This window comes from Dipodomys spectabilis, unplaced genomic scaffold (assembly GCF_019054845.1).
Source record: "Dipodomys spectabilis isolate Male_0828 unplaced genomic scaffold, ASM1905484v1 ptg000069l, whole genome shotgun sequence".
Classification (NCBI taxonomy): domain Eukaryota; kingdom Metazoa; phylum Chordata; class Mammalia; order Rodentia; family Heteromyidae; genus Dipodomys; species Dipodomys spectabilis.
Genome location: NW_024870746.1, coordinates 10,107,932 through 10,132,325, shown reverse-complemented (window position 1 = coordinate 10,132,325; position 24,394 = coordinate 10,107,932). Strand labels below are relative to the sequence as shown.

Sequence of the window (24,394 nt, the reverse complement as noted above, 5' to 3'; positions counted from 1 at the left end):
GAATTCTACTTACTCAGCGGCAGGACACCTTACTGCTACTTGGAGCTGTCAGCTGAAATGTGGCGGGTTGGGGGAATTGCAGGTGTGTGTAACAATTTCCATCTTCCGGGCAGCAGGAACTATTCTCGAGGCTGCTTGTGTTGTGTAGGGTGTGCCTTTTCGGAGTTCCTCGGAGGGCGTGCCAGACTCGAGTGGCATCTCTGTGGCCAATAGGGGGGGATGTTGTTGGTGTGGGAGCCAATTAGGAATCTAGTTGAGGAGAAGCCCCGCTAATCTAAGGGCGCCGGCACCAGTTTGAAGGAACATGGGGTTGTATCGGAGGTGGCCCCCTTTCTGGCTCCGGCTCCCGCGATCGCAAGCCTGCAAGTTACACACGGTGCGTGAGGTACCCGAAAGTTCCAAACGAACCATCGAACCCAACCAAAGCCCAGCGTGTAGGCTCTGGTCCCAGTGTCATACTCCTCGCGCCTGCGCTCTCATCACGGGAGGAGGCCACCCAAGCCCTCTCCTAGGGCCCTCCCAGGCCTAAGACCCTGTATCACCCAGTCCTCCTAAAAGTCCTGGGATTAGTAGCTCAGGGCACTTAACCATAAATCCACCCCCAATCCAGAGGAGTCGTAGGATGTGTTAAACTTCCTAACGTGTCTTTCCCTTCAGGCATCTGTGCCTTCCCCTCCACATTGGTTGAGCGAGCGATTTGGCCTTTTTGAGGAGCTATGGGCTGCTCAAGTAAAGAGGTTGGCAAATATGGCACAGAACGAGCCCCGGATGATTAAGATTTCACTTCCTGGAGGCCAGAAAGTGGATGCTGTGGCCTGGAATACAACCCCGTATCAACTAGCCCAGCAGATCAGGTATCGGGCCCCCTGTCCCTTGAGTTCCACTGCACCTAACTAGAGAAAGAAAATTTGGTCTGCTTGATTGTATTTTGTCCCCATCAAGGTGTGTATGTGTTGTGTGTGTTTCCCCCTTGAGATATGATGTATATTAAATTATTTAAATTTTCACCAGCTTCAGAGTTCTGCCCTTCCTGTATTGTACATTAAGGGAAAAAAATAAGTTTTAATACTCTAGAAACTCATTTTCCTTTTGAAGATTTAGACTCGCTGGGATACTGGCCTCTCCCCTGTGGGTTGTAACCTTGACTTTTCTTCATTTCCACCCCCCTCTGCTGAAGTTCAACACTGGCTGATACTGCAGTGGCTGCTCAAGTGAACGGTGAGCCTTATGATCTGGAGCGGCCCTTGGAGACAGATTCTGATCTCAGATTTCTGACATTTGACTCCCCAGAAGGGAAAGCGGTAAGCTTCTCTGTACAGAGAGTACAATGGCTAGAAACTAAGATATTTAATCAGGAAATTCTAACATTTATTACTTCCTCCATTTGCAGACTGTATTGACCATCTGACTCTTCCTGGCTAAGCTGGAAACATGATAAAAGTTTCTACTTAGCCTTAGTCTATTAAGCAAACATTATTTGTACTAGTGAAATGGAGTGATACTAAGTTGAAAAAAAGTAGAATAATATACCAATTCATCCTTTTCAATCCTTGAACACATACAATATAAGTCATCCATGGCTTATTTATATTCAATTTTAACATGGTTTCCACAACTGAGCACACAAACAGTGTGCTCTCTACTCTTTGTCCTTGCTTGTTAGCTTGAGTAACTTATTCCTTGTCTATTAGCATCTTAGAAAAATAGAGTTCTTTTGTCATCTATTGGTAGTAGCCAATCTTAGAAGATTAGCTCTGTCACACTAGATTCCTCCGCTATGAAAAAAGTTCAAACATGGGCTGGGAAGGTGGCTCAGTGGTAGAATGCTTGCCTCGTATGCATAAGACCCTGGGTTCGATTCCTCAGCACCACATAAACAGAAAAAGCCAGAAGTGACGCTGTGGCTCAAGTGGTAGAGCGCTAGCCTTGAGCTGAAGAGCTGAGGGACAGCGCCCAGGCCCAGAATTCAAGCCTCATGACTGACCAGGAAAAAAAAAAAAAAAAGTTCAAACAACACTAGAGGATAGCTCATTGTTAAGAGTGCTTGTCTGCCATGTGCAAGGCCTTGGGTTCAGTCCCTAGCACCATAAAAAGAGCAAATAAAGCTGACCATTAATGGCTCACTTCTGTAATCCTGGATTCCCAGGAGGTTGAGATCCAGAGAATCACATTTCAAAGCTAGTCTGGGCAGAGAGGTCCACTAGGTTCCACCTCCAGAAATAGCCAATAGAAAGCAGAACTGGAAGCATAACTTATTTGGTAGAGCACCAGTTGAGCAAGTAAACCAAGCATGTGTAGGCCCTGACTTTAAACCCCAGTACAAAAAGGTACCAAACATATCTCTAAAGAGCTGTTGTTTGAGACAGCATCTCACTATGTAGCCCAAGCTGCCCTCAAACTCAAAATCCTTCTGCTCAGCTATATACCATCATGCCTTGGCTAGGAACCACTAGTAGTATCCTAAGAAATCCTAAAATGTTATAGGAGAACCAAAGAAGACTAGCTAGTCCCCTGCTTCTGTGCTCCAAAAGTAGGAAGCAACAAGGACTGATACTAGTGTTCTCCTCCTTGCTTTTGTTGTTGTTCGTGGGGCTTGAACTCATGGCCTGGCACTGTCCCTGATCTTTTTCACTCAAGGCTAGCACTCAATACATTGAATTATAGTGCCACTCCCAGTTTTCTGGTGGTTAATTTGGAGATAAGAGTCTCACAAGGACTTTTCTGCCCAGGCTGGCTTTGAACTACAATCCTCAGATCTCAGCCTCCTGAGTAGCTAGGATTCTAGGCTTAAGCCACAGTATCTGGCTTCTGTTTGTTTTTCTATCCTCTTCCCTCTGCCTAAAACAAACAAACAAACAAAAAACTTAGTGGTCACCCTTGAAATCTAGGCTTTCCATTTAATCTTAGAAGAACTGGCTCATTAGATTCTTCTGGTTTCCTCAGATTCTCTGAGTGGAGATTCAGGGCTCAAGGGAGACGTTCCTGAACTCACAGACTCTCTTGTGAACCCAGGTGTTCTGGCACTCTAGCAGCCATGTTCTGGGAGCAGCAGCTGAGCAGTTCCTGGGCGCTATTCTCTGCCGTGGTCCAAGTACAGAGTATGGTTTTTACCATGATTTCTTCCTGGGAAAAGATCGGTGAGTAGTACAGGGAAGAAGGAGGGTGATCCTGGGGTGTCTTCAGAAGCCCTTTTCTGGGACCTTGGGCATATTCTGTGTGTGGGGGGGGGGGGGGGGGTGGGCCTAGGACTTGAACTCAGGGCCTGGGTTCTATCCCTGAGCTTTTATTGTTCAAGGCTAGCACTCTATCACTTGAGCCACATCTCTACTTCTGGATCTTTTTTTTTTTTGGTCAGTCATGGGGCTTGAACGCTGGGCCTGGGCGCTGTCCCTTAGCTCTTCAGCTCAAGGCAAGTGCTCTGCCCCTTGAGCCACAGCGCCACTTCCAGTTTTCTGTTGCTTTTTTGGAGATGAGTCTCACGGACTTTCTTGCCTGGGCTGGCTTTGAACCGTGATCCTCAGATCTCAGCCTCCTGAGTAGCTAGGATTACAGCTGTGAGCCACCGGTGCCCAGCTCTACTTCTGGCTTTTTTGGTGGCTAATTGGAGATAAGAGGCTCCTGGACTTTCCTGCCCAAACTAGCTTTGAACTTCAACCCTTTAATCTTTGTCTCTTGAGTAGGATTACAGGCATGAGCCATTGGCACCCAGTAAGACCTCTTTAAGGCCCAACTGTAACATTGGTACCAATTTCTTTACTAGATCATGTTCCTCTTCTAACTCCGCTTGAAATTTATTTAGTCATCATGCATTCTTCTAATATTATTTATTTATTTATTTTTGGTCAGTCATGGGGCTTGAACTCTAGGCCTGGGTACTGTCCCTGAGCTCTTCAGCTCAAGGCTAGCACACTACCACTTGAGCCACAGTGCCACTTCCGGCCTTTTTTTTCTGTTTATGTGGTGCTGAGGAATCGAACCCAGGGCCTCATGCATGGGAGGCAGGCACTCTCCTACTCAGCCCTAGATGGCTTCAAACTTTTAATTCTCTCACCTTAAGTCCCAAGTGCAAAATACTGGAAAGAAAGGTGTGGGCCATGCACTGAGTTTACTTTGTGTATGTGTGTTGGTCCTGGGGCTTGAAATCAGGGCCAGGGCTGAACTTTGTGAGTGCACATGTGTGTGTCTATGTGAGTTCTGACACTTGAACTTAGGGCCTGGACACTGTACCTGAGCTTTTTCACTCAAGGCAGTGCTCTACAACTTAAGTCACAGCTTTACTTTTGGCCTTTTGGTCATTAATTGTAGACGAGCATCTCATAGACTTTCCTACCCAATTGGGCTTCAAACCATAATCTTTAGATCTCAGCCTCCTGAGTGGTCAGTATTATAGGCATGAGCCATTAGTCTCAGATCCTGAATTTTTTTTTTTTTGGATCAGATCGTGGGGCCTGGACTCTGGACCTGGGCGCTATCCCTCAGCTCTTCAGCTCAAGGCTAGCGCTCTACCACTTGAGCCACAGTGCCACTTCCGGCTTTTTTCTTTTTGCTTATGTGGTTCTGAAGAATGGAACCCAGGGCCTCAGGCATGCAAGGCAAGTGCTCTACCACTGAGCCACCTTCCCAGCCCAGATCCTGAAATTTTTTGCTAAAGGTTGGCACTCTAAGATTAGCACTTATGGCGGTTAAGTGGAGATAAGAATCCCATGGATGGGGCTAGGAAGGTGGCTCAGTGGTAGAGCGCTTGCCTTGCATGCATGAGGCCCTGGGTTCGATTCCTCAGTACCACATAAGAAAAAAGCCGGAAGTGGTGCTGTGGCTCAAGTGGTAGAGCGCTAGCCTTGAGCTGAAGAGCTGAGGGACAGCGTCCAGGCCCAGAGTTCAGGCCCCACGACTAGACCAAAAAAAAAAAAAAAAAAAAAAATCCCATGGACTTTCAGTCTGCCTGGGCTGGCTTTGAACCTGATCCTCAGATCTCAGCCTCCTGAATAGCTGAGATTACAGCACTGGTGCCATGCTTCAAAAGTTACTTTTAAGGTAGGTCTTAATCTATGCCCAGGCATAAATCACAACCTTTGCTGGGATGTTCCTCCTTATACCTCTCCCTGTTGATAGGTAAAACAGCTTACACAAATGCACCCACTCCATACCTGTGATAACAGGTGTACTCTACCTCGTTCAGCCCAAGCTGTCCTCAAATCGAGATTCTCCAATCTCTGCCTCCCAAGTAGCTAGGATTACAGACAAGCAACTGTGTCCAGCTTGCACTCAACTTTTAACTTTATGTGAAGAGCTTTCCTCTGGCTATAAAATATATACCCTGTGTTTCATCTCCAGCACTATACCAAAAAGAGAGAGAGAAAGAAAAGGAAAGGAAGGAAAAACTAAAACTGATTGCCAATTTATCTTTTTTCTCTGGGTTTGTCTGTCTTTACCAGTACTTATAGTCTTTTTTCTTGGCGGGCAGGACTTTACTCTTGTGTTGCCTCTTAGCAGAAATCAAGCACATTCTTCCTTTTCCAGGACAGTCCAGGGCTCAGAGTTGTCTGTTCTGGAGCAGATTTGCCGGGAGATTGCAGCTGCTTCGCAACCCTTCCGGAGGCTGGAGGTATCTCGGGATCAGCTTCAGCAGCTCTTCAAGGTGTGCTGACAGTATCAATTTAGGAGGAAGATGGAGGTGTTAGGGAAAGGATAACTTTCTCTAGAACATCTTTGTAGCTTCACTCTTCTGTTCTGTTTTCTTCCAGGATAACCCCTTTAAGCTCCGTCTGATCCAGGAGAAAGTAGCAGGTCCGACAGCAACAGTGTATGGGTGAGCAACTGTCAAGATTAAGGAAAACAGAATCAGAGACACAGAGAAAAAAAAGCCAGGGAAAAAAATGTGAAAAGGAATTGATTTTGATTAGCTATTTCTCCCTCTGCCTGTAGGACAGTTTCTTCATCTTTACCTGTTTGTGTTAGTTAAATACCCATGATGGAGAAAGCTAGACAGTCAAGAATCTGGACACCGCTGACTGACTTCCTCTTTCTCCCAGGTGTGGCATGTTGGTTGATCTTTGCCGGGGCCCCCACCTTCGGCACACTGGACAGATCGGAGGGCTGAAGCTTCTAACGGTCAGTTGTGAGAGTGAAGTTAGATGGATGCTGCTGTTTTCATAGGAGAAAGCAAGAGAGTAAGAAGCTGATTCTTTCTCCTAGCTCTTCTCTGCTCTCATGGCTAAGGAGAGAATCCAGAAGGATAGAGACTTATCCCCACATTCTAAAGTCTCCTAGTATGATAGCAGATAATGGACACCCTACCAAAGCCCTGAAGTCATTTTTTTTTTTTTTTTTTTGTCGGTCATGGTGCTTGAAATCTGGGCCTGGGCGCTGTCCTTCAGCTCTTCAGCTCAAGGCTAGCGCTCTACCACTTGAGCCACAGCGCCACTTCAGGCCTTCTCTGCTTATGTGGTGCTAAGGAATCGAACCCAGGGCCTCATGCATATGAGGCAAGCACTCTACCATTGAGCCACCTTCCCAGCCCCCCTGAAGTCAATTTGAATTCCCTAGTCTTACAGCTTTATTAAGGGAGATGATCAGAGTAGATAGAGTCTTGGAAGACAGATGGAGCAGACTAATTAGGGTCATACAGGAAATGACATAGAACAGGCTAGATAGGGTCATACAGGGAAGGCATCTGTAGAGAGGGAATATGGGAAATAGATAAATACCATCTTGACCAGCACCAGAAGAATACTCTAAAACACAGTCATGCCTTCAATGAAAATACATCATGAAGCTGTGTGCTGCTGGCTCAGGCCTGTAATCCTAGCTACTCAGGAGGCTGACATCTGAGGATTGTGGTCCGAAGCTAGCCAGGGCAAAAAAGTCCATGAGATGTCTCCAATTAACCACCAGAAGACCAGAAATGGCACTGTAGCTCGAAGTGGTAGAGTGCTAGCTGTGAGTGAAAAAGCTCAAGGACAATGTCCAGGCCCTGAGTTCAAGCTACACATGGACAAAAAGAAAAGAAAAGAAGGAAGGAAGCTTGAAAGAAGGAAGGAAAAGAAGAAGGAAGAAAGAGGGAGAGTGCTTGCCAGCATGCATGAAGTCCTGGGTTCAATTCCTTACCACCACCTAAACAGAAAAGGCTGGAAATGGTGCTGTGGCTCAAGTGGTAGAGTGCTAGCCTTGAGCAAAAAGAATCTCAGGGACAATGCCCAGGCCCTGAGTTCAAGCCCCAGGACTAGCAAAAAAAAAAAAAATAGCAGTAGACAATGGCTTATGTACAGCATAAAGCTCTCCATGGAAAACCTGGCCATCTACTTAACCCACTCTGCCATTAATGTGCTACATGGCTTTGGGTAAATCTTGACTATTTTTCTTTTTTTTTTTTTTTTTTTCGGTCGGTCGTGGGCTTGAACTCTGGGCCTGGGCGCTGTCCCTCAGCTCTTCAGCTCAAGGCGAGCACTCTACCACTTGAGCTACAGTGCCACTTCCGGTTTTCTGGTGGCTTATTGGAGATAGGAGTCTCACAGTCTTTCCTGCCCGGGCTGGCTTTGAACTGTGATCCTCAGATCTCAGCCTCCTGAGTAGCTAGGATTACAGGCGTGAGCCACCAGCGCCCGGCTTTGACTGTTTTTCCACCTATAAAGTGAAACCAACTAATGTAGTAGCAATATTTAAGGAATAGGATTAAAAAATACAGTACTAGTATTGTTGTTTTAAAAAAGCATAACAGCTTTTGTGTTTCATGTGTCTATGAACAGAATGTGGTATGGAAAGGTGACCTTACTGAAGTTCTATGGGACCTTGGTAAGGGATAGATAAATAGACTGCCATTTGATCAGAATTGAGTTACCCCTCTAAGCAGTCATTGATTAGACAGTAATAGAAGAAAGTATAGGGATGCTGATACGACAGTGAGACTGGGGAGAAAAAAAGATCACTGGTTGAGATTAGGCCTGAGTCAGATAAAACTAAGGCTAAATGTGGCCAGGACAATCCAGAAGATGCAGCTGCCAGCCTCGGGTAGGCAATAGGATGGGATTGTCATCAAGGCGCATTCTTGTGATGCTTCCATCAAGAAAGACCTACAAGGCTAGAGAGAAAGGTCACCCACTTTCAGTCCTCCTCATGTTCCCTCTGTCCTGTCACAGAACTCAGCCTCCTTGTGGAGATCCTCAGGGGCTCCTGAGATACTGCAGAGAGTGTCAGGCATTTCCTTTCCCACAGCAGAGCTGCTAAGGGACTGGGAAACACAAAAGGAAGAAGCATTGTTGCGGGACCACAGGCGCATTGGCAAGGTACAGAACTTGGGAACCATGGAGGGTATGGAGAAAAGAGAGGTGGTGGAGGGAGGAAGGAATCTTGATTGTGAAGTTGGAGCCAATCTAGTCAAACAGATTGAACAACCCTGTCATTCATTTCTTCTGCTTTTAAAGCCTTTTCCTCCTTGAAGTGATAGTTGGCATTCTGTTCCCAGGAGCAGGAGCTCTTCTTCTTCCATGAACTGAGCCCTGGGAGCTGCTTCTTCCTGCCAAGAGGAACAAGGGTGTATAATGCTCTAGTGGCTTTTATTAGGGTAAGAGGCACCTAAGTCCATGGGGGAAGACTAGGGGTACGCTAAACCAAGGAGTTTGAGGTAAAAAGAGGATTGAGCCAGACATAGTGATACATGCCTGCAATCCTAGCCTTGTGTGAGCTAGGGCAGGAAGAGTGTGAATTTGAGGCCAGCCTGAGCTACAACAATGAAACCCTGTTTTAGTATTAAGAGTATAACCATAAACATTGTAAAGTGCTGTTGACTTTGGTAAGGCAGTTCAGTTGTGTGTTCTGCAGTTAGGGGAGACTATAGAGAATGGGACTTGCTACATAATAGCTTGTTTGTTTTCAGTATGGTCTGAGACCCCAGGAAAATTACCCAGCTGCTCCCCTGCTTCATCTCCTTGCGTTTCACTGACCTCCTTCTATATCCTCCTTACCAGGCTGAATATGCCCGCCGTGGGTTCTCAGAGGTGAGAACTCCTACACTGTTCTCTACAAAACTCTGGCAACTATCAGGCCACTGGGAGCATTACAAGGAAGACATGTTCACCCTGCAGCCCCCAGGCACAAACAGGGCTGCCAGTGCCCAGAGTGGCCACTCTGCCAGGCCTCCCATAGACACACTTGCCCTCAAGCCCATGAACTGCCCTGCACACTGGTGAGCTGGGAGCGAAGAGGCCTGGATGAGTCTTCCTGGGACTTGGGTTGCTAAACGTAAAATAACAGAAAGAATAGGACATCTAATGTGAGCCTTGAATCTGCCTTGACGCTAACGTTGGTAAAATCATGCCACCTCTTGGCTCTCTGTCCCCTTTTAAGTAACATCAAGGCTCAGTGTCCATTATAAAACAGAGGCCAGTAAATGATAATTAGTTTTTTGGGTTGTTTTTTTTTGATCGATTGTGGGGCTTGAACTCTGGGCCTAGGGGCTGTCCCTCAGCTCTTCAGCTCGAGGCAAGCACTCTACCCTTTGAGCCACAGCACTTCCAGTTTTCTGGTGGTTATTTGGAGATTAGACTCCCAAGGACTTTCTGCCCGGGCTGGCTTTGAACCGGGATCCGCAGATCTCAGCCTCCTGAGTAGCTAGGATTACAGGTGTGAGCCACCGGCACCCTGCAGTGATAATTATTTCTGGGTAACTAAGAGATTGACTTTTGGACCAGACACCAATCAGTCTGTGATGGGTGAGCTTGACAAGACATATATGTGTATGTTAAGATAGAAAGAGTGCTAGCTGACAGTGCAGAGAAATAGCCAGACTTGGGGGAGAAGCATTTTTTAGGGCTAGTTCTCCCTGTGGCCCTAATCCTTCCCCGCCCCAACCTCAGCCTGATGTTCGCCCACCGGCCCAGATCTTGGCGGGAGCTGCCCATTCGCCTGGCTGACTTTGGAGTCCTGCATCGAGCAGAAGCCTCTGGCAGCCTGGGAGGGCTGACCCGGCTGTGGCGCTTCCAGCAGGATGATGCGCATATCTTCTGTGCACCAGATCAGGTTGCCCTTCCCCAGCTCCCCCAAAACATGTCTTGAACACTTGTCATTCTCTCTGCGTACCTTGGACTACCCTGATACTCATTTTCTTTCTGTATACTACCAAATGTGTCCACTCTCTGCTCCCAACTTTCTTCTGCTTCCTCTCTAATTTTGCCCTGTCTTGCCCAAACTACCATTACCTCAGGTGTCTGGCTAGCCCATAACCTACCTCTATCCCTATTTCCTGCCTCTAGCTGGAAGCAGAAATCCAAGGCTGCCTTGATTTCCTCCGTTCTGTGTATCAAGTCCTTGGCTTCTCCTTCCGCCTGGCATTATCCACCCGGCCATCTGGCTTCCTAGGGGAGCCCAGCCTTTGGGAGCAGGCTGAACAGGTGAGCAGGAGTCAGGAAGCAGAGGCACATAAACCACTCTCCAGTGGAAGGTGAGGGGGGGGCGGGCCTATGGGATTGGAGGGGTGTCTTACTCGTGAATTTTCGGGGGCTGAGAGTTCATTTCCTCTACAGATCCTTCAGCGGGCCTTGGAGGAATTTGGAGAACCCTGGGACCTGAACCCTGGAGATGGTGCCTTCTATGGGCCTAAGGTAAACTTCTAGGGATCTTGCTTAGAGGGTTTTTTTTGTTGTTGTTGTTGTTTTGGGTTTTTTTGTCGGTCGTGGGGCTTGAACTTTGGGCCTGGGCACTGTCCCTCAGCTCTTCAGTTCAAGGTTAGTGCTCTACTACTTGAGCCACAGGGCCACTTCTGGCTTTTTATGTTTATGTAGTGCTGAGGAATCAAACCCAGGGCCTCATGCATGCGAGGCAAGCACTCTACCACTGAGCTACCTTCCCAGCCCCTTGCTTAGAGTTGTATTTTGTTTTGCCAGTCCTGGAGTGTGGGCACTGTCCCTGGGCTTCTTTTGCTCAAGGCTAGCAGTCTACCACTTGAGCCACAGTGTCACTTCCAGCTTTTTCTGTTATGTGGTACTGAGGAATTGAACCCAGGCCTTCATGTATGCTAGGCAGGCACTCTACCCCTAAGCCACATTTCCAGCCTCTTTGCTTAGAGTTTTGTTGATATAGATTTTGTTTTGTTTTCTTAAACATTTAGTGACATCAAGAAATTTTCATGCCAGAGGCCAATGGTTCATGCCTGTAATCTTGGCTACTCAGGAAGCTAATTTCTGAGGATCGCAATTCAAAGGCAGCTAGGGTAGGAAAAACTATAACACTCTTATTTCCAGTTAACCAGCAAAAACCTAGAGGTAGAAGCTGTGACAGTGCCCAGGCCAGGCACTAACAAAGGAGGACTTGGGACAGAGCTTAGTGAAAGAGTGTATGATAGCATGTGCAAGGCCCTACGTGTGAGCCCCAGCCTGAGTGTATATACTGGGATGTAGCCCAGGGGTAGAGCACTTGCTTAGCATAATTAGGGCCTTGGGCTTAATACCCTAATAACAGGATGGTAGAGGGGGAAAGTAAGGAAAATGTATCTTATTGACTTCATCAGTAGTACAAGGCAAATATTTTTATGTTACTAAGACAAAAAAATTCAGAAAGCCTAAACAATGTGTTCAAGACAGTGTTCAAGTATGTATTACATTAAATCAATCTTAGGGGCTGGGAAGGTGGCTCAGTGTTAGAGTGCTTGTCTTGCATGCATGAGGCCCTGGGTTCGATTCCTCAGTACCACATAAGCAGAAAAAGCCAGAAGTGGCGCTGTGGCTCAAGTGGTAGAGCACTAGCTTTGCTTGAGATGAAGAGCTTAGGGACAGTGCCCAGGCCCAGAATTCAAGCCCATGACGCACAAAAAAAAAAATAAAAAAAAAAAAAAATAAATAAATCTAATAAATAGTTTGCTGATAGCACTAATGGCTCACACCTACGATTCTAGCTACTTAGGAGTCTGAGATCTAAGGCTTGCAACTCAAAGCCAGTTTGGGCAGACAAATCTGAGACTCTTATTTCCAAATATCCAGCAAATGAACCTGATGTAGAGGTGGTAGAACATAAGTCATTAAGCAGAAATAACGCTGAGTGAAAACATGAGGCCCAGAGTTCAAGCCCAGTATCTACTACCATACAAATACAAAAAAAAAAAAGTTTGCTAAGATACTGTGTTTTTGTTTGTGTTTTTTTTTTTGCCAGTCCTGGGGCTTGAACTCAGGGCCTGGGCACTGTCCCTGAGCTTCTTTTGCCCAGGGCTAACACTCTACCACTTGAGCCACAGCACCACTCTGGCCTTTTCTGTTTATGTGGTGCTGAAGAATCAAACTCAGGGTTTCATGGATGTTAAGCAGGCACTCCTAACCCTAAGCTACATTCCCAGCCCTGAGCAAAATAGAATCAGGTGCCAGTGTCTGACACCTGTAATCCTAGCTACTCAGGAGGCTGAGATCTGAGGATCATGATTTGAAGCCAGCCCAGGTAGGAAAGTCTATGAGACTCATCTCCAGTTAACTGCCAAAATACCAGCAGTGGAGATGTGGCCCTGGTAGTAGTGAGATAACTTTGAGCAAAAAAAAAAAAAACAATGCAGCCGGGCGCTGGTGGCTCACGCCTGTAATCCTAGCTACTCAGGAGGCTGAGATCTGAGGATCGCGGTTCAAAGCCAGCCCGGGCAGGAGAGACCATGAGACTCCTATCTCCAATAAACCACCAGAAAACCAGAAGTGGCGCTGTAGCTCAAGTGGTAGAGCACTCGCCTTGAGCTGAAGAGCTGAGGGACAGCGCCCAGGCCCAGAGTTCAAGCCCCATGGCTGACCCAAAAAAAAAAAAAACAACTCAGTGATGGCACTCAGTTCAAGCCCTAGGACCAGAAAAAAAAAAAGCAAGATAGAGGGAAAAGCTTGGAAATTCTTGAGGAGTATGTCAGAGAGCTGCTGACTAGGACAAAGGATGCTGGCAGCAGCAAAGGATCAATTGAATCTTGAAACCGTGACTTCCATGGTGACATCAGTCTCTGATTTTGCATCCATGTGGTATGTGACATGTTGGGCAGCTCTGAGCAGTTCTTCTACAGGGCAAGGAGATAGTAGGATGTGGTACCAACAGGGTGGGGTTAAGCCTTAAGACAGTGACAGACAAACAATAGAAAATGTTACAACTGAGTAGGAAAGATACAAGGCAAAGGTTCCTATGGGTCACAAGGAAAAAGAAGGAAACTGAGTTGAAGAACCAGTAATAGGAGTCAGTCACTGTCTTTTTTTTTTTTTTTGTCATGGGGCTTGAACTCAGGGTCTGGGTGCTGTCCCTGAGCTCTTTTGCTCAAGGCTAGAACTCTACCACTTTGAGCCACAGTTCTACTTCTGTTTTTTTTTGTTTTTGTTTTTTGCTGGTTGTGGGGCCTGAACTCTGGGCCTGGGCACTGTCCCTCAGCTCTTCAGCTCAAGGCTACCGCTCTACCTCTTGAGCCACAGTGCTACTTCCAGTTTTCTGAGTGGTTTATTGGAGATAAGAATCTCATGGACTTTGCTGCCCTGGCTGGCTTTGAATGGTGATCCTCAGATCTTAGCTTCCTGAGTACCCAGGATTACAGGCATGAGCCATGGTGCCCAGCTTTTAGTGTTTTATTGAAGATAAGAGTCTCATGGACTTTTCTGCCCAAGCTATCTTCGAACCATGGTCCTCATATCTCAGCCTCCTGAGTAGCGAGAATTACAGGCATGAGCCATCAGTGCCTAGCAGGAGTCATTGTCAGCTGGAAGAACAAGAGACAACAATCATATTAGATGTTTGATGACTGTGTCAGAGGTGGAACTGATGGATAAGATGACAGTATAAGGGGCTGGGAAGGTGGCTCAGTGGTAGAGCGCTTGCCTTGCATGCATGAGGCCTTGGGTTCAATTCCTCAGCACCACATAAGCAGAAGAAGCCGGAAGTGGCACTGTGGCTCAAGTGGTAGAGCTGAGGGACAGTGCCCAGGCCCAGCGTTTATGCCCCACGACTGACCAAAAAAAAGAAAAAAAGATATGGCCATATTGTGAGTAGGAATGAAGATATCTGAGATGAGGAGCTCAGGAAATTGAGAGGCAAGGATGACATCCCCTAACATCCTGATCTAACATGGTTATTAGGTGGAGAGAGCCACTGAGACCCCATGCCAGAGTGAATGAATCAGATTGGAGTAGAAAGGTGAATGGCTCCACGTAGCGTGGCGTACACGTGGGTAGAAGAGTTTGCTGAGGAAGCTATGGAACTGCTGGTTCTTGGTTTCTCTCATTGCCCTCATCTCTACCCTCCAGATTGATGTGCGCCTCCACGATGCCCTCGGTCGCCCCCATCAGTGTGGGACAATCCAGCTCGACTTCCAACTACCCCTGAGATTTGGCCTCCAGTACAAGGGGTACCAAACCCTGCCCTACACTGGCCCCCTTTCCCTTGACAGCCCATGAATAGGAGAACTCCCCTTCCTTTGATCCTAAAATGGGAGCCACATCCTCCACACGCATACCCAGCTTACAATGAGTATTTCCTCAAAACTGGAAGATGATTTGGGGCGCATGGTTTGTGACGCTTCCATTCCATCCACCTGTTTCTTCCCAAGGCAGGCAGGGGCCCCAGAGCGTCCAGTCCTCATCCACCGGGCAGTGCTTGGTTCTGTGGAAAGGCTGTTGGGAGTGCTGGCAGAAAGCTGTGGGGGGAGATGGTGAGTCCTCTTACGCTGGATTTCTGTTCTGGCCCTGGAATTAAGTAGTTCACGCTCCAGGTCCAGTCCCTCTTCATATCCCAGCTTGTTTTCTTCCCAGTTCTGCTTCATCTAGGCACATTTCTGGCGAGAGCCAGCATGAATAATTTGCCACACTGTTCACTCTCACCAGGCCACTGTGGCTGTCCCCGTTCCAAGTGGTGGTGATCCCTGTGGGGCCAGAGCAAGAGGCGTATGCCAGACAGGTGAGGGGTTGGGACACATGGGCTTCCTGTTGCTCCACAGTGGGAAGTGTGGAGCCCCGCTCTGGGTAGGAAGAGGCTGTTCAGGGCAGTGGGAAGAGCATTGCCCTTGGAGCCCCAAGACTGAGCTGGAGGTTAAAAATCTGCAACTGCTCTCTGCCTGATAGAGATGTGTGACACGGTGAATACTGCCAACAGAGCCCTTGGTTAAAAGTGGGCTTGACTGAATGTTAGTTTATTTTTCCGGAGCAGCTGGTTGGGTGGAGTTGTGCAGGCAACGTCCAGCGAAGAAGAATGGAGGCAGACAAAGTCGATGGTGTGGAGTGGCCGCGGTGTATAGATGAGGAGGAGGGTGTGTGAGAGCCTGAGAGCACTGGGGGGGGGGCTGAGTGCTATTGATCCCGATTCCTCCATGAGTCACTTCCTAGTCACGCAACCCGTGTCCCAGGTACAGCAGAGTCTCCAGGCCGCAGGACTGGCCGGTGATCTGGACGCAGACTGTGGAATGACCCTTAGCCGGCGGGTCCGCCGGGCCCAGCTTACTCACTACAATTTTCAGTTTGGTAAGAGAGTGGGTTAACTCAGGACTTCAGAGCCCTGGGATCTAGTTTTTTGTGTTTTTGTTTGTTTGGTTTTTTTTTTTTCTTTCTATTAAGTCTATTAAGTTTGCTTATGTGTTTATTTAGATTAATTGGGGCTCATTTCCTGAGCTGGGTAGGAGCCTGACTCAGTTGCCCTCTTAAGTTCCTTTAAACTGCGCCTCACACAACCACTAGGTCCCTCAGAACAGTTTTATTCTAATTAACCCCACTCTAAGGGGGTTCTGATAGGCTGATTACCCAAGCAAGCATTGGAGAGAAAGGGACAAGAAGGGTTAACAGGCATTAACCGAACTCAGGTAGCTCCTGTAGCTCGCATCTATAATCCTAGCACTCAGGAGGTAGAAGCAGGAGAAGCACAGGTTCTAAGCCAGCCTGGGCTTTATAGTGCAGCCCTATCTCAGAAAACTAAGGGCTAGGGATGTGTAGCTCAGTAGTAGATGCTCAACTAGTGTGTGCAAGGCCCTGGGTTAGCCTATAGCTCCAAACAAAACAAAAGTGGAAAAAATAACAAGGCCTTCCTAATTTTAGCCTTGTTTATTTCATCCCTAGAGATGAGGAGAAAGACCACAAGGAAAATAGTCTAGCACTGCCTTTTTTTTTTTTTGTCGGTCTTGGGGCTTGAACTTGGCCTGGGCGCTATCCCTCAGCTAGTGCTCTACCACTTGAGCCACAACACCACTTCCGGTTTTCTGGTAGTTTATTGGAGAGAAGAGTCTCACAGACATTCCTGCCCAGGCTGGCTTTGGACCGTGATCCTTAGATCTCAGCCTCCTGAGTAGCTAGGATTACAGGCGCTAGCACTGCCTTTCTTCTGCTTTTTTCACCCTCCAGAGTTGAGTGTTCTTGAAGGCTAGGAGCAGAAACACCTCAAGCAAATCACCTGCTTCTGTAGTAGTACATACTCCCATACTGCCAGGATTCTAGCAAGCTACCCCTCAGTGCCATGGCTGGCACTACTTCCCTTTCCTCCAACATCCCACCCACCCCTCCACCCCATTCATGTGTACAAGTTATCGTTGTGTCTTCCAAATCTGTTTGTTTTTCTCCAAATGACCCTAGTGTCTGACCCCTGGGCTTGTGACCAGAAGTGATAAGGCCGGAGATGGGAGCCTGGGCCAATTCCTTATCTCCTCAGGATGGGCAGTGAACTGCAAAGCAGGCACAGCTAAATATATACTTCTTTAAACCATATCATGTTCTCTCCCACCCTTCCTAGGGATTTAAGTCCCCTAAGGTCCTGCAAAGCAAAAGAAATATCCCCAGTGGATGAACTTGTCTTGACATTCCCAAACCTTCCTTCCTCTTTCTTGCAGTAGTTGGCCAGAAAGAGCAGAGTAAAAGAACAGTGAACATTCGGACTCGCGATAATCGACGACTCGGGGAGCGGGACTTGACTGAGGCTGTGCAGAGGTTGCTGGAGCTGCAGAACACAAGGGTCCCTAATGCTGAAGACCTTTTTTGAGCCTTTGTATGCAGATGAAGCAGAAACCCATTAGCTTCCCTCCCACAGGAGATCCTGATTCCTTACAACTGCCAATCTCTGCTCCCTTGAATAATGGACTTGGTTAGGGGCTCCACAGAGGGAGGGAAGCCATACTACTTGGCTGTGGGGAGAATGAAATGAAGGCAAAAAATAAACTTGAAGTTGGAGTTGTGTTTCAGAGTAGATCACCTGCTTAACAAGTGTGAAGTCCTGAGTTCAAACCCCAGTACTGCTGTAAATAAACACAAGTGGAGCTCCGGGATATGTGTCTTCATTTCTGACTTCTAGAGAAGGGTAAAAGAGGGGCTGGGAAGATGGCTTAGTGGTAGAGCGCTTGCCTTGCATGCCTGAGGCCCTGGGTTCGATTCCTCAGCACCACATAAGCAGAAAGAAAAAAGCCGGAAGTGGCGCTGTGGCTCAAGTGGTAGAACGCTAGCCTTGAGCTAAAGAGCTGAGGGACAGCGCCCAGGCCCAGAGTTCAGGCCCCACAACCGGACCCAAAAAAAAGGGTAAAAGAAAAGTTCCACTTTGTCTTCCTCTTTTGTCCCAGAGTTGGGGGAAAGGGACAGCAGTCCTTTTACTAGTAGGGGGGGCACTTCAGGCAGCTGTCCTTTTTCTCCACCCCCAGTTCAGTTGCTTCTAAGATCCCTTCTCCACAAAGGCAGCATGTAAGTTGAGAAACTAAGGCCAAACTAAGGGCTCAAGTGTCCCATGCTCCATGAATCTCTGAATCAGTTTCTCCTGGGTTTTGTGAGTGTTCCCCTCCCATCACCTCCATTCTTCTCAATCCTCTGAGCAGGCTTCAGGATGAGTTTGGGAGGAGTGGCTGCCAGAGGAGGAGCAGCTGGGACTGAGTCATGGCAGGAAGCTAAGGAGGGCGGGAGATAACACCAGACAGCTTATAAAGGGAGACAGCTGCCCAGAAAATTCCATCAGCAGTAGCAGTAACCAGAGGAACAGGCTTCCAGCAGCCCAGACCTTCAAATCCAGATCTGCCTGAGACAACTCCGCTTCTGGGTGGCGGCGACCAGTTCCTACCCCAGGATGGGGACCATATCCAGAGCAGCCTTGGTTTTTGCCTGCTTGGCTCTTTCTTCTGCCACCTCTGAAGGAGGTGAGTAGGGGTGGGGTCGGCCCTGGGGAAGGGACCTGGCTCTGGACAGCTCATCCGCAGCAGGGTGGTTTGCCCTTCCTTTTCTGAGCAGTCCATGGTATGCTTGGGGCACTGCTGCCTTTAACCAGGGAGGCAGAAGCAGGAGAGGGGCTCCTGGAGATTGCTAGTAAAGGAACACAACGTCAGGGTCAGGTCGACAACAGAGGGTAGGTGAAATCAGAGTAAGGGTCAATGCCTGAGCAGATCTATATGGAGGGGGCTATGAAGCAGGTAAGAAGGGAGAAAGGATCTACACAGGACACTAAACTGGTCTGCTGACCCAGGGAGCCTTAACTGACTCCTTGGTTAGAGGAAGAGTCAGGGTAAATCCACCCGCAGACTTTTCTACCTGGCACTTACATACTACCTGCTTTGATCCCTAACCAAATGGAATTCCAGCAGAGAGGACTGTTAAAAGATGTAAATAGATCAAATCCATTTCTGGTGGAATTCTGTCGTTGTCCCTCCCAGTTCTTAGTCTTGGGCCTGTGGATGAGCTGTAATTGATTCCTGTCTGACTCAGTCCCTCAAGTCCTAAGTTGAGACCCAAACCAAGGAAGAGCTAAGACCACAGGGAAGTGCTTCAGCTGCCTGGGCCCCTCCCCAGAAGATCTAATGATGTACAAAGGCCTAGAAGGCTAGGTAGGGAAGAGGATGTGCATAGGTGAGCTCCCCCTACCTGTTCCAAGTCAGACTTAAAAAGATAGACAAGCACCACAGTGAGCCCTAGATGGAGCACAGCCATAGCCATAAGCCCTGAGGGGGAGACACTGAAAGAAAATTAGGGACTCTCTTCTCAAGTCTCACTTGTCATATTCCTTTCAGGCTCAACCTCTGAGCCAGGTAGAGGTGAGGCCATCAAAGTATCACAGATTTTCTCAGGACCTAGTCAGTGTAGGTGTGTTTGTGGAGGAGATTATTGGATGCAGGGAAGGTGCCATACTTAAGTGGCTTCCATGTCTTAATCTTCTTTCCACACTTAGTCCCTTGTTCAAAATTGCCCCTGACAGCTAGAAGTATAGGCTCAAGCCTGTAATCCTAGCTACTCAGGAAGCTGAGATCTGAGGATCCCAGTTCAAAGTCAGCCTGGGCAGGAAAGTCTATGAAACTCTTATCTCCAATTAACCACCAAAAAGCTGGAAGTGGAACTGTGGCTCAAGTGGTAGAATGCCAACCTTGAGTGAAACACCTAAAGGACACCACGCAGGCCCTGAGTTCAAGTCCTAGAACTGGGACCAAACCACAACAAAAACCCTGCCTCTCACCTGCGTGTCTTCCCTCCAGGCCTTAGGACTCCAGAAAAGCAGGAGGTGAGACCAGAACGCCTCACTCACAACCTTCAGGAAGGTAAGAGTTTGGGGGAGCAATCAAGGAATAGGGAGTCGAGGAGGAGGAGCTGTGGGCTCTGACTCTACCCCCACTTGCTTCTAGTTGGCTATGCAGCACCCCCTTCCCCACCCTGGACCCGAAGCTTCTCTATGTATCAGCCTGACACCATAGAGTATGACCTTCCCTTTGAGGAACAGCATGAAGGTAAGGCCCCACCTGCCCTGCTCAGCGCCCCCTCCAGGTCTCTAACGACTCTGCTTCCTGCTCTTCTCAGAGAGGAGAGAGGAAGCCTTACCTCTCCTATAGCCTGGCTGCTCACACTCTCCTCTTTCTATAGTACAGCCCCTTCTCTCGCCAAAAGCCATCCCTGTGCAGAAGGAAGTGCTGGCCCCGCCCCAAATCCCTGTTGAAAAGAAAGGTGAGCTTGTGCCCCCCCCCCCATCCCTCGGCCCTGTTGATGCTGGTCTTGATCTTCACTCCTGTGTGTGCTCACGTCTGCCTTCCAGCAGGTTCCCGTTTCTCTCAGGAAGCAATTTCCCCCCAAGAAGAGCTGCCCCCTCCCCAAAGCTCTACTGAACAGAAGGAAAGTAAGTAACTACCCCCCTACCCCGGCCCCTAACTCCACTGACTCACTCCAGAGCCGGCTTTGGAAGCAAACAAGATGGTAGGTTCTGTCACTTAGCCGAGTAAGAGTAAAGGAGTTGTTTACTCTCTTCATGCATACAACTGAGAAAACGGAGCCTGCTGGATAAATGATGTGATTGAATGACATATAATAACCCCATACTGAGTTCCTCTTTGCGGATGGCAACCAGTCAGGTTCCTGTTTCCTTTGTTATGTTTTGTTTTGTTTTTGACACCAGACATAGCCCAGGCTGCTCTCAAACTTTTTTTTTTTTGGTCGGGTCGTGGGGCCTGAACTCTGGGCCTGGGCGCTGTCCCTCAGCTCTTCAGCTCAAGGCTAGTGCTCTACCACTTGAGCCACAGCACCACTTCCGGCTTTTTTCTTTTTGCTTATGTGGTGCTGAGGAATTGGACCCAGGGCCTCAGGCATGCAAGGCAAGCACTCTACCACTGAGCCACCTTCCCAGCCCAATGAGTACATTTCTTATCAAGCATTTTTTTTTTTTGGGTGCGGTCGTGGGGCCTGAACTCTGGGCCTGGGTGCTGTCCCTCAGCTCTTCAGCTCAAGACTAGCACTCTACCACCTGAGCCACAATGCCACTTCCGCCTTTTTTCTTTTTGCTTATGTGGGGCTGAGGAATCGAACCCAGGGCCTCGAGCATGCAAGGCAAGTGCTCTACCACTGAGCCACCTTCCCAGCCCCTTGCTCTCAAACTTTTGATCCTCCTGCACAACCACTCCTGGCTGATTCCTATTTTCTAGAGATGCCAATCCTAAAGTGAGTTTTGTTCACACATTTCTACCCCAGTTGACCCACCTCCCCCACCTCAGGAGATCTCCCAATCCAAACAGAGACACGGTGAGTGACACATTGATGTCCCTCCCCCTGCATGAGCATCTAGGACCCTGAGGGCAGGACATAGCACAGGGAGCAAAGATTTGAGAGGAAGGATGGTTGTAAGGGTAAAACCTTGCAGGCTTCCATTTTCTTCCTTTTAGTCAGTTATTCCAAAAATAAGCACAGATTCCTTTCTTCCCCAATTCCCTGATGTCCTCCCAATCCTTTCGCCTCAAGTTCTTTCAATCATGCCCGCTCTCTTGGCTAGCCTTTGTCTGTCCCTCCCTCCCATTCTGTGTTCCTCATTCTAGAAAGGCCAGCTCCCCTCATGAGCCAGAGCCCTCCAGAAGAATCTCCATCCTGGAATCCGGCGGAGCACTGCCCGCCGCCGGCTCGCGCTCGGGGCGGCTGGGCCCACCGGCTGGACGGCTTCCCGCCGGGGCGGCCTTCCCCCGACAATCTGAAGCAGATCTGCCTTCCGGAGCGCCAGCACGTGGTGTACGGGCCCTGGAACCTGCCGCAGACTGGCTTCTCCCACCTCAGTCGCCAGGGCCAGGCCCTCAACCTGCTGGAGACCGGCTATTCCCGCTGCTGCCGCTGCCGCAGCCGCGGAAACCGCCTGGACTGTGCGCAGCTCGTGGTAAGGGTTGGACGTGAGGCCGGGGGGGCCTTGAACCCCGGGCCTCCCGCAAGCCTCCCCAGGCTGCCCAGAGCGCAGGGAACAGCACTGGCGTTTGCTCCCTGCCAGCCAGGCGACCCTGGAGGGGGGGGGGGGGGGAAGGCAAGAGTGGGGACCCCGGGGCGTGCTGGCTGACCCGCACCCCCTCTCGCTCTAGTGGGAGGACACAATGACCCGGTTCTGTGAGGCCGAGTTCTCGGTCAAGACGCGACCCCACGGGTGCTGCAAAAAGCAGGGGGAGGCGCGCTTCTCCTGCTTCCAGGAGGAGGCGCCTCGGCCGCACTACCAGCCCCGGGCCTGCCCCAGCCAGCAGCCCGGCATTTCCTCGGGCCCCGAGGTGCCTTTCCCCCCCGCGATGCCCACCCTGGATAACCTCAAGAACATCTGCCACCTGCGACGCTTCCGCGCCGTGCCCCGCCACCTGCCGGCCGCCGGCCGCCTCCAAAGGCAGCTGCAGGCGCTGCTGCGGCTCGAGGGCGACTTCCAGCGCTGCTGCCGCCGGGGCAGCAACCTCACCTGTGCGTGGAAGGCTGTAAGTGCCACGCCGCCAGCCCCGCCAGCCCGCCCGCCTGCCGCCCGGCTCCAGCCCACCGTGCCAGCCCGTCCACCCGCGCGCTTCCCACCCGGAGCATGTTCGTCTGCTTGTGATTGTCCGTCCACCCGTTGTGTCCATCTGTCATCCGAATCTGTTCCGTCTCGAGCCTTCATGCTACAGTCCTGGCTTCGTCCACCTGTGACCCCCACACGCGCACCCCCCGGCTGCCAGCCAGCCAGCTCTGGCCCCTCACCTCGGCCTCTCCTCCTGCTGTGCCGGCTCGTCTCCCACGGCGACAGGGCGCCTCCTCTGTGCCCCCTGCCCTGAGACTTCCACGTGTCCATGCTGCCTCCTGCCCTCTGGGTCTTCTTCCTCCCATCTGAGCCCCTGGGGCTTGAGCCCCTCATTTCATAGCTGGGGGTGATAAGAAAGTAGATGGTGAGGAGAGAAGGAGACAAGTAGCTAGGTTTCTGACTCTCTCTCTCTCTCTCTCCCTCTGTCTGTCTGTCTGTCTCCCTGCTCCCCCACAGTGGGAAGACACTCTGGATAAGTACTGTGACCAGGAGCAGGCTATAAAGACCCATCCCCACTCGTGTTGCCACTACCCTCCTAGCCCTGCCCGTGATGAGTGTTTTGCCCGTCGGGCTCCCTACCCCAACTATGACCGGGACATCTTGACCCTTGACCTCAGCCGAGTGACCCCCAACCTCATGGGCCATCTCTGTGGAAACCAAAGAGCTATCAGCAAACAGTGAGTCTTGCCCCGATCCTCCCGCCCTCTTCTCCTCCCAGAAGCGTCCCTCCTAGGTGCCCTCGGACGGAGCGCATGCAGACCATAAGTGGGTCTTGCAGTACCAGTTAAATGCCATGGCTGTAAAGACCCTGATCTCTACCTTTTTCACACCAACCATAGCAAACAGATTCCTGGGCTGATCCAGAACATGACTGCCCGCTGCTGTGACCTGCCGTTTCCAGAACAGGCCTGCTGTGCTGAAGAAGAGGTGTGTGGGGAAGGGGATACAAGGAAGCAGAGAGAGAAAGCTAGAAGTGAAGGCTACCAGTGTGTGTGTGTGTGTGTGTGTGTGTGTGTGTGTGTGTGTGTGTGAGAGAGAGAGAGAGAGAGAGAGAGAGAGAGAGAGAGAGAGAGAAAGAGAGTCCTGGAGTTGGGTGCTGTCCCTGAACTTTTTTGCTCAAGGCTAACACTCTACCGTTTGACCATTTGAGCCAGAGCTCTACTTCCAGCTGTTGGATGGTTAATTGGAGATAAGTGTCTCACAGACTTTCCTGCCTGGGTTTGCTTTGAACTGTGATCCTCAGATCTCAGCCTCAAGTAGCTAGGATTACAGACATGAGCCTGCCTCTTCTCTTTACTATCTCAAAGCAGCCCACTAGTAAGGAGGACTAGTGGGAGAGATCTTTTTCTTGGTTCCTGAAGTCTTCCTTCCTGACCTGGCCTGTTCCCCATTCCTAAGCTCCTACTACAGCTTCTCTAGGCCTCAGACATCTGGCATCTCCAGATGTGCACATCTGTCAGTCACAAGGAATCTAGCTATGTGAGGCAGCCTTGTACTATCTCTGGGCCCCAGGAAGAGATCCCAGAGGAAAGCTGACAGAAGAATGAGCAGCCCCCCTCCTTTGTACCTTATCATCATTCCTGATCCTTACTCTTCTCTTCAGAAATTTGCCTTTGTCGATGATCTATGTGGTCCCCGACGGAACTTCTGGAAAGATACTGCCCTTTGCTGTGACCTGACTCCTGGGGATGAACAGACCAACTGCTTCAACATCAATTATCTGAGGAATGTGGCTCTAGTGGCTGGGGACAGTGGAGATGCCCCACACCAGGGGGAGCAGAGCCCAACTCGGGGAACAAATAGCAGCCCCACCCCTGGGTCCAAGGAAGAATGAGTCAGCTCAGAGCCTTGGAGGATCAGATGGGGGGAACCCCACCCCACTCCACCCTCCCTGAACACTCATTACAATAAACACCTCTTGGATTTGGCGTCTTCATTGTCTGTAACATACAAACACACCCTCCTAAGCCTGCTTGGATTTCCTTCAATGACTGATCCACTACCTTGCCCCTACTGACTGAGCAGAAGACGTTCCACAGGCTGTGGTAGGACCAATGCTAACTGGCTTATCTTTACCACTTGTCATCTTGACCTTATGTATTTGAAAAGGATACCATTTTGTTAACCAGCTGTCAAAGATATAGTTCATGTCCCTGATAATTCCCAGTTTGCCACATCCCAACATGATATTTTTATT

At 49.5% G+C, this 24,394-nt stretch overlaps 2 protein-coding genes across 6 annotated transcripts; both read left to right on the top strand.

Moving 5' to 3' along the window:
* Nucleotides 1-285: 285 nt before the first annotated feature.
* Tars2 (threonyl-tRNA synthetase 2, mitochondrial) lies at nucleotides 286-17,225 on the top strand. 2 transcript variants are annotated; one of them, XM_042682162.1, is made up of 18 exons: nucleotides 286-376; nucleotides 658-854; nucleotides 1,178-1,301; nucleotides 3,013-3,137; nucleotides 5,521-5,638; nucleotides 5,745-5,809; nucleotides 6,033-6,111; nucleotides 8,136-8,282; nucleotides 8,462-8,560; nucleotides 8,964-9,181; nucleotides 9,852-10,014; nucleotides 10,248-10,385; nucleotides 10,518-10,595; nucleotides 14,235-14,335; nucleotides 14,537-14,638; nucleotides 14,811-14,883; nucleotides 15,329-15,443; nucleotides 16,796-17,225. In XM_042682162.1, the coding sequence occupies exons 1-18, from the start codon at nucleotides 305-307 to the stop codon at nucleotides 16,942-16,944; spliced, it is 2,163 nt and encodes a 720-aa protein (XP_042538096.1). In that variant the 5' UTR covers nucleotides 286-304; the 3' UTR covers nucleotides 16,945-17,225. The 2 variants fall into 2 exon arrangements, with proteins under 2 accessions (XP_042538096.1, XP_042538095.1); XM_042682161.1 differs by having other exon boundaries at nucleotides 286-385.
* Nucleotides 17,226-17,657: 432 nt separating this feature from the next.
* Ecm1 (extracellular matrix protein 1) lies at nucleotides 17,658-24,125 on the top strand. Of its 4 annotated transcripts, none has more exons than XM_042682251.1 (10): nucleotides 17,658-18,079; nucleotides 19,403-19,465; nucleotides 19,550-19,651; nucleotides 19,785-19,865; nucleotides 19,957-20,034; nucleotides 21,221-21,549; nucleotides 21,746-22,120; nucleotides 22,654-22,874; nucleotides 23,037-23,124; nucleotides 23,801-24,125. In XM_042682251.1, the coding sequence occupies exons 1-10, from the start codon at nucleotides 18,010-18,012 to the stop codon at nucleotides 24,029-24,031; spliced, it is 1,638 nt and encodes a 545-aa protein (XP_042538185.1). In that variant the 5' UTR covers nucleotides 17,658-18,009; the 3' UTR covers nucleotides 24,032-24,125. The 4 variants fall into 4 exon arrangements, with proteins under 4 accessions (XP_042538185.1, XP_042538184.1, XP_042538187.1 ...); XM_042682250.1 differs by having other exon boundaries at nucleotides 19,954-20,034; XM_042682253.1 differs by lacking the exon at nucleotides 17,658-18,079 and having other exon boundaries at nucleotides 19,404-19,465; nucleotides 19,957-20,038.
* Nucleotides 24,126-24,394: the final 269 nt, after the last annotated feature.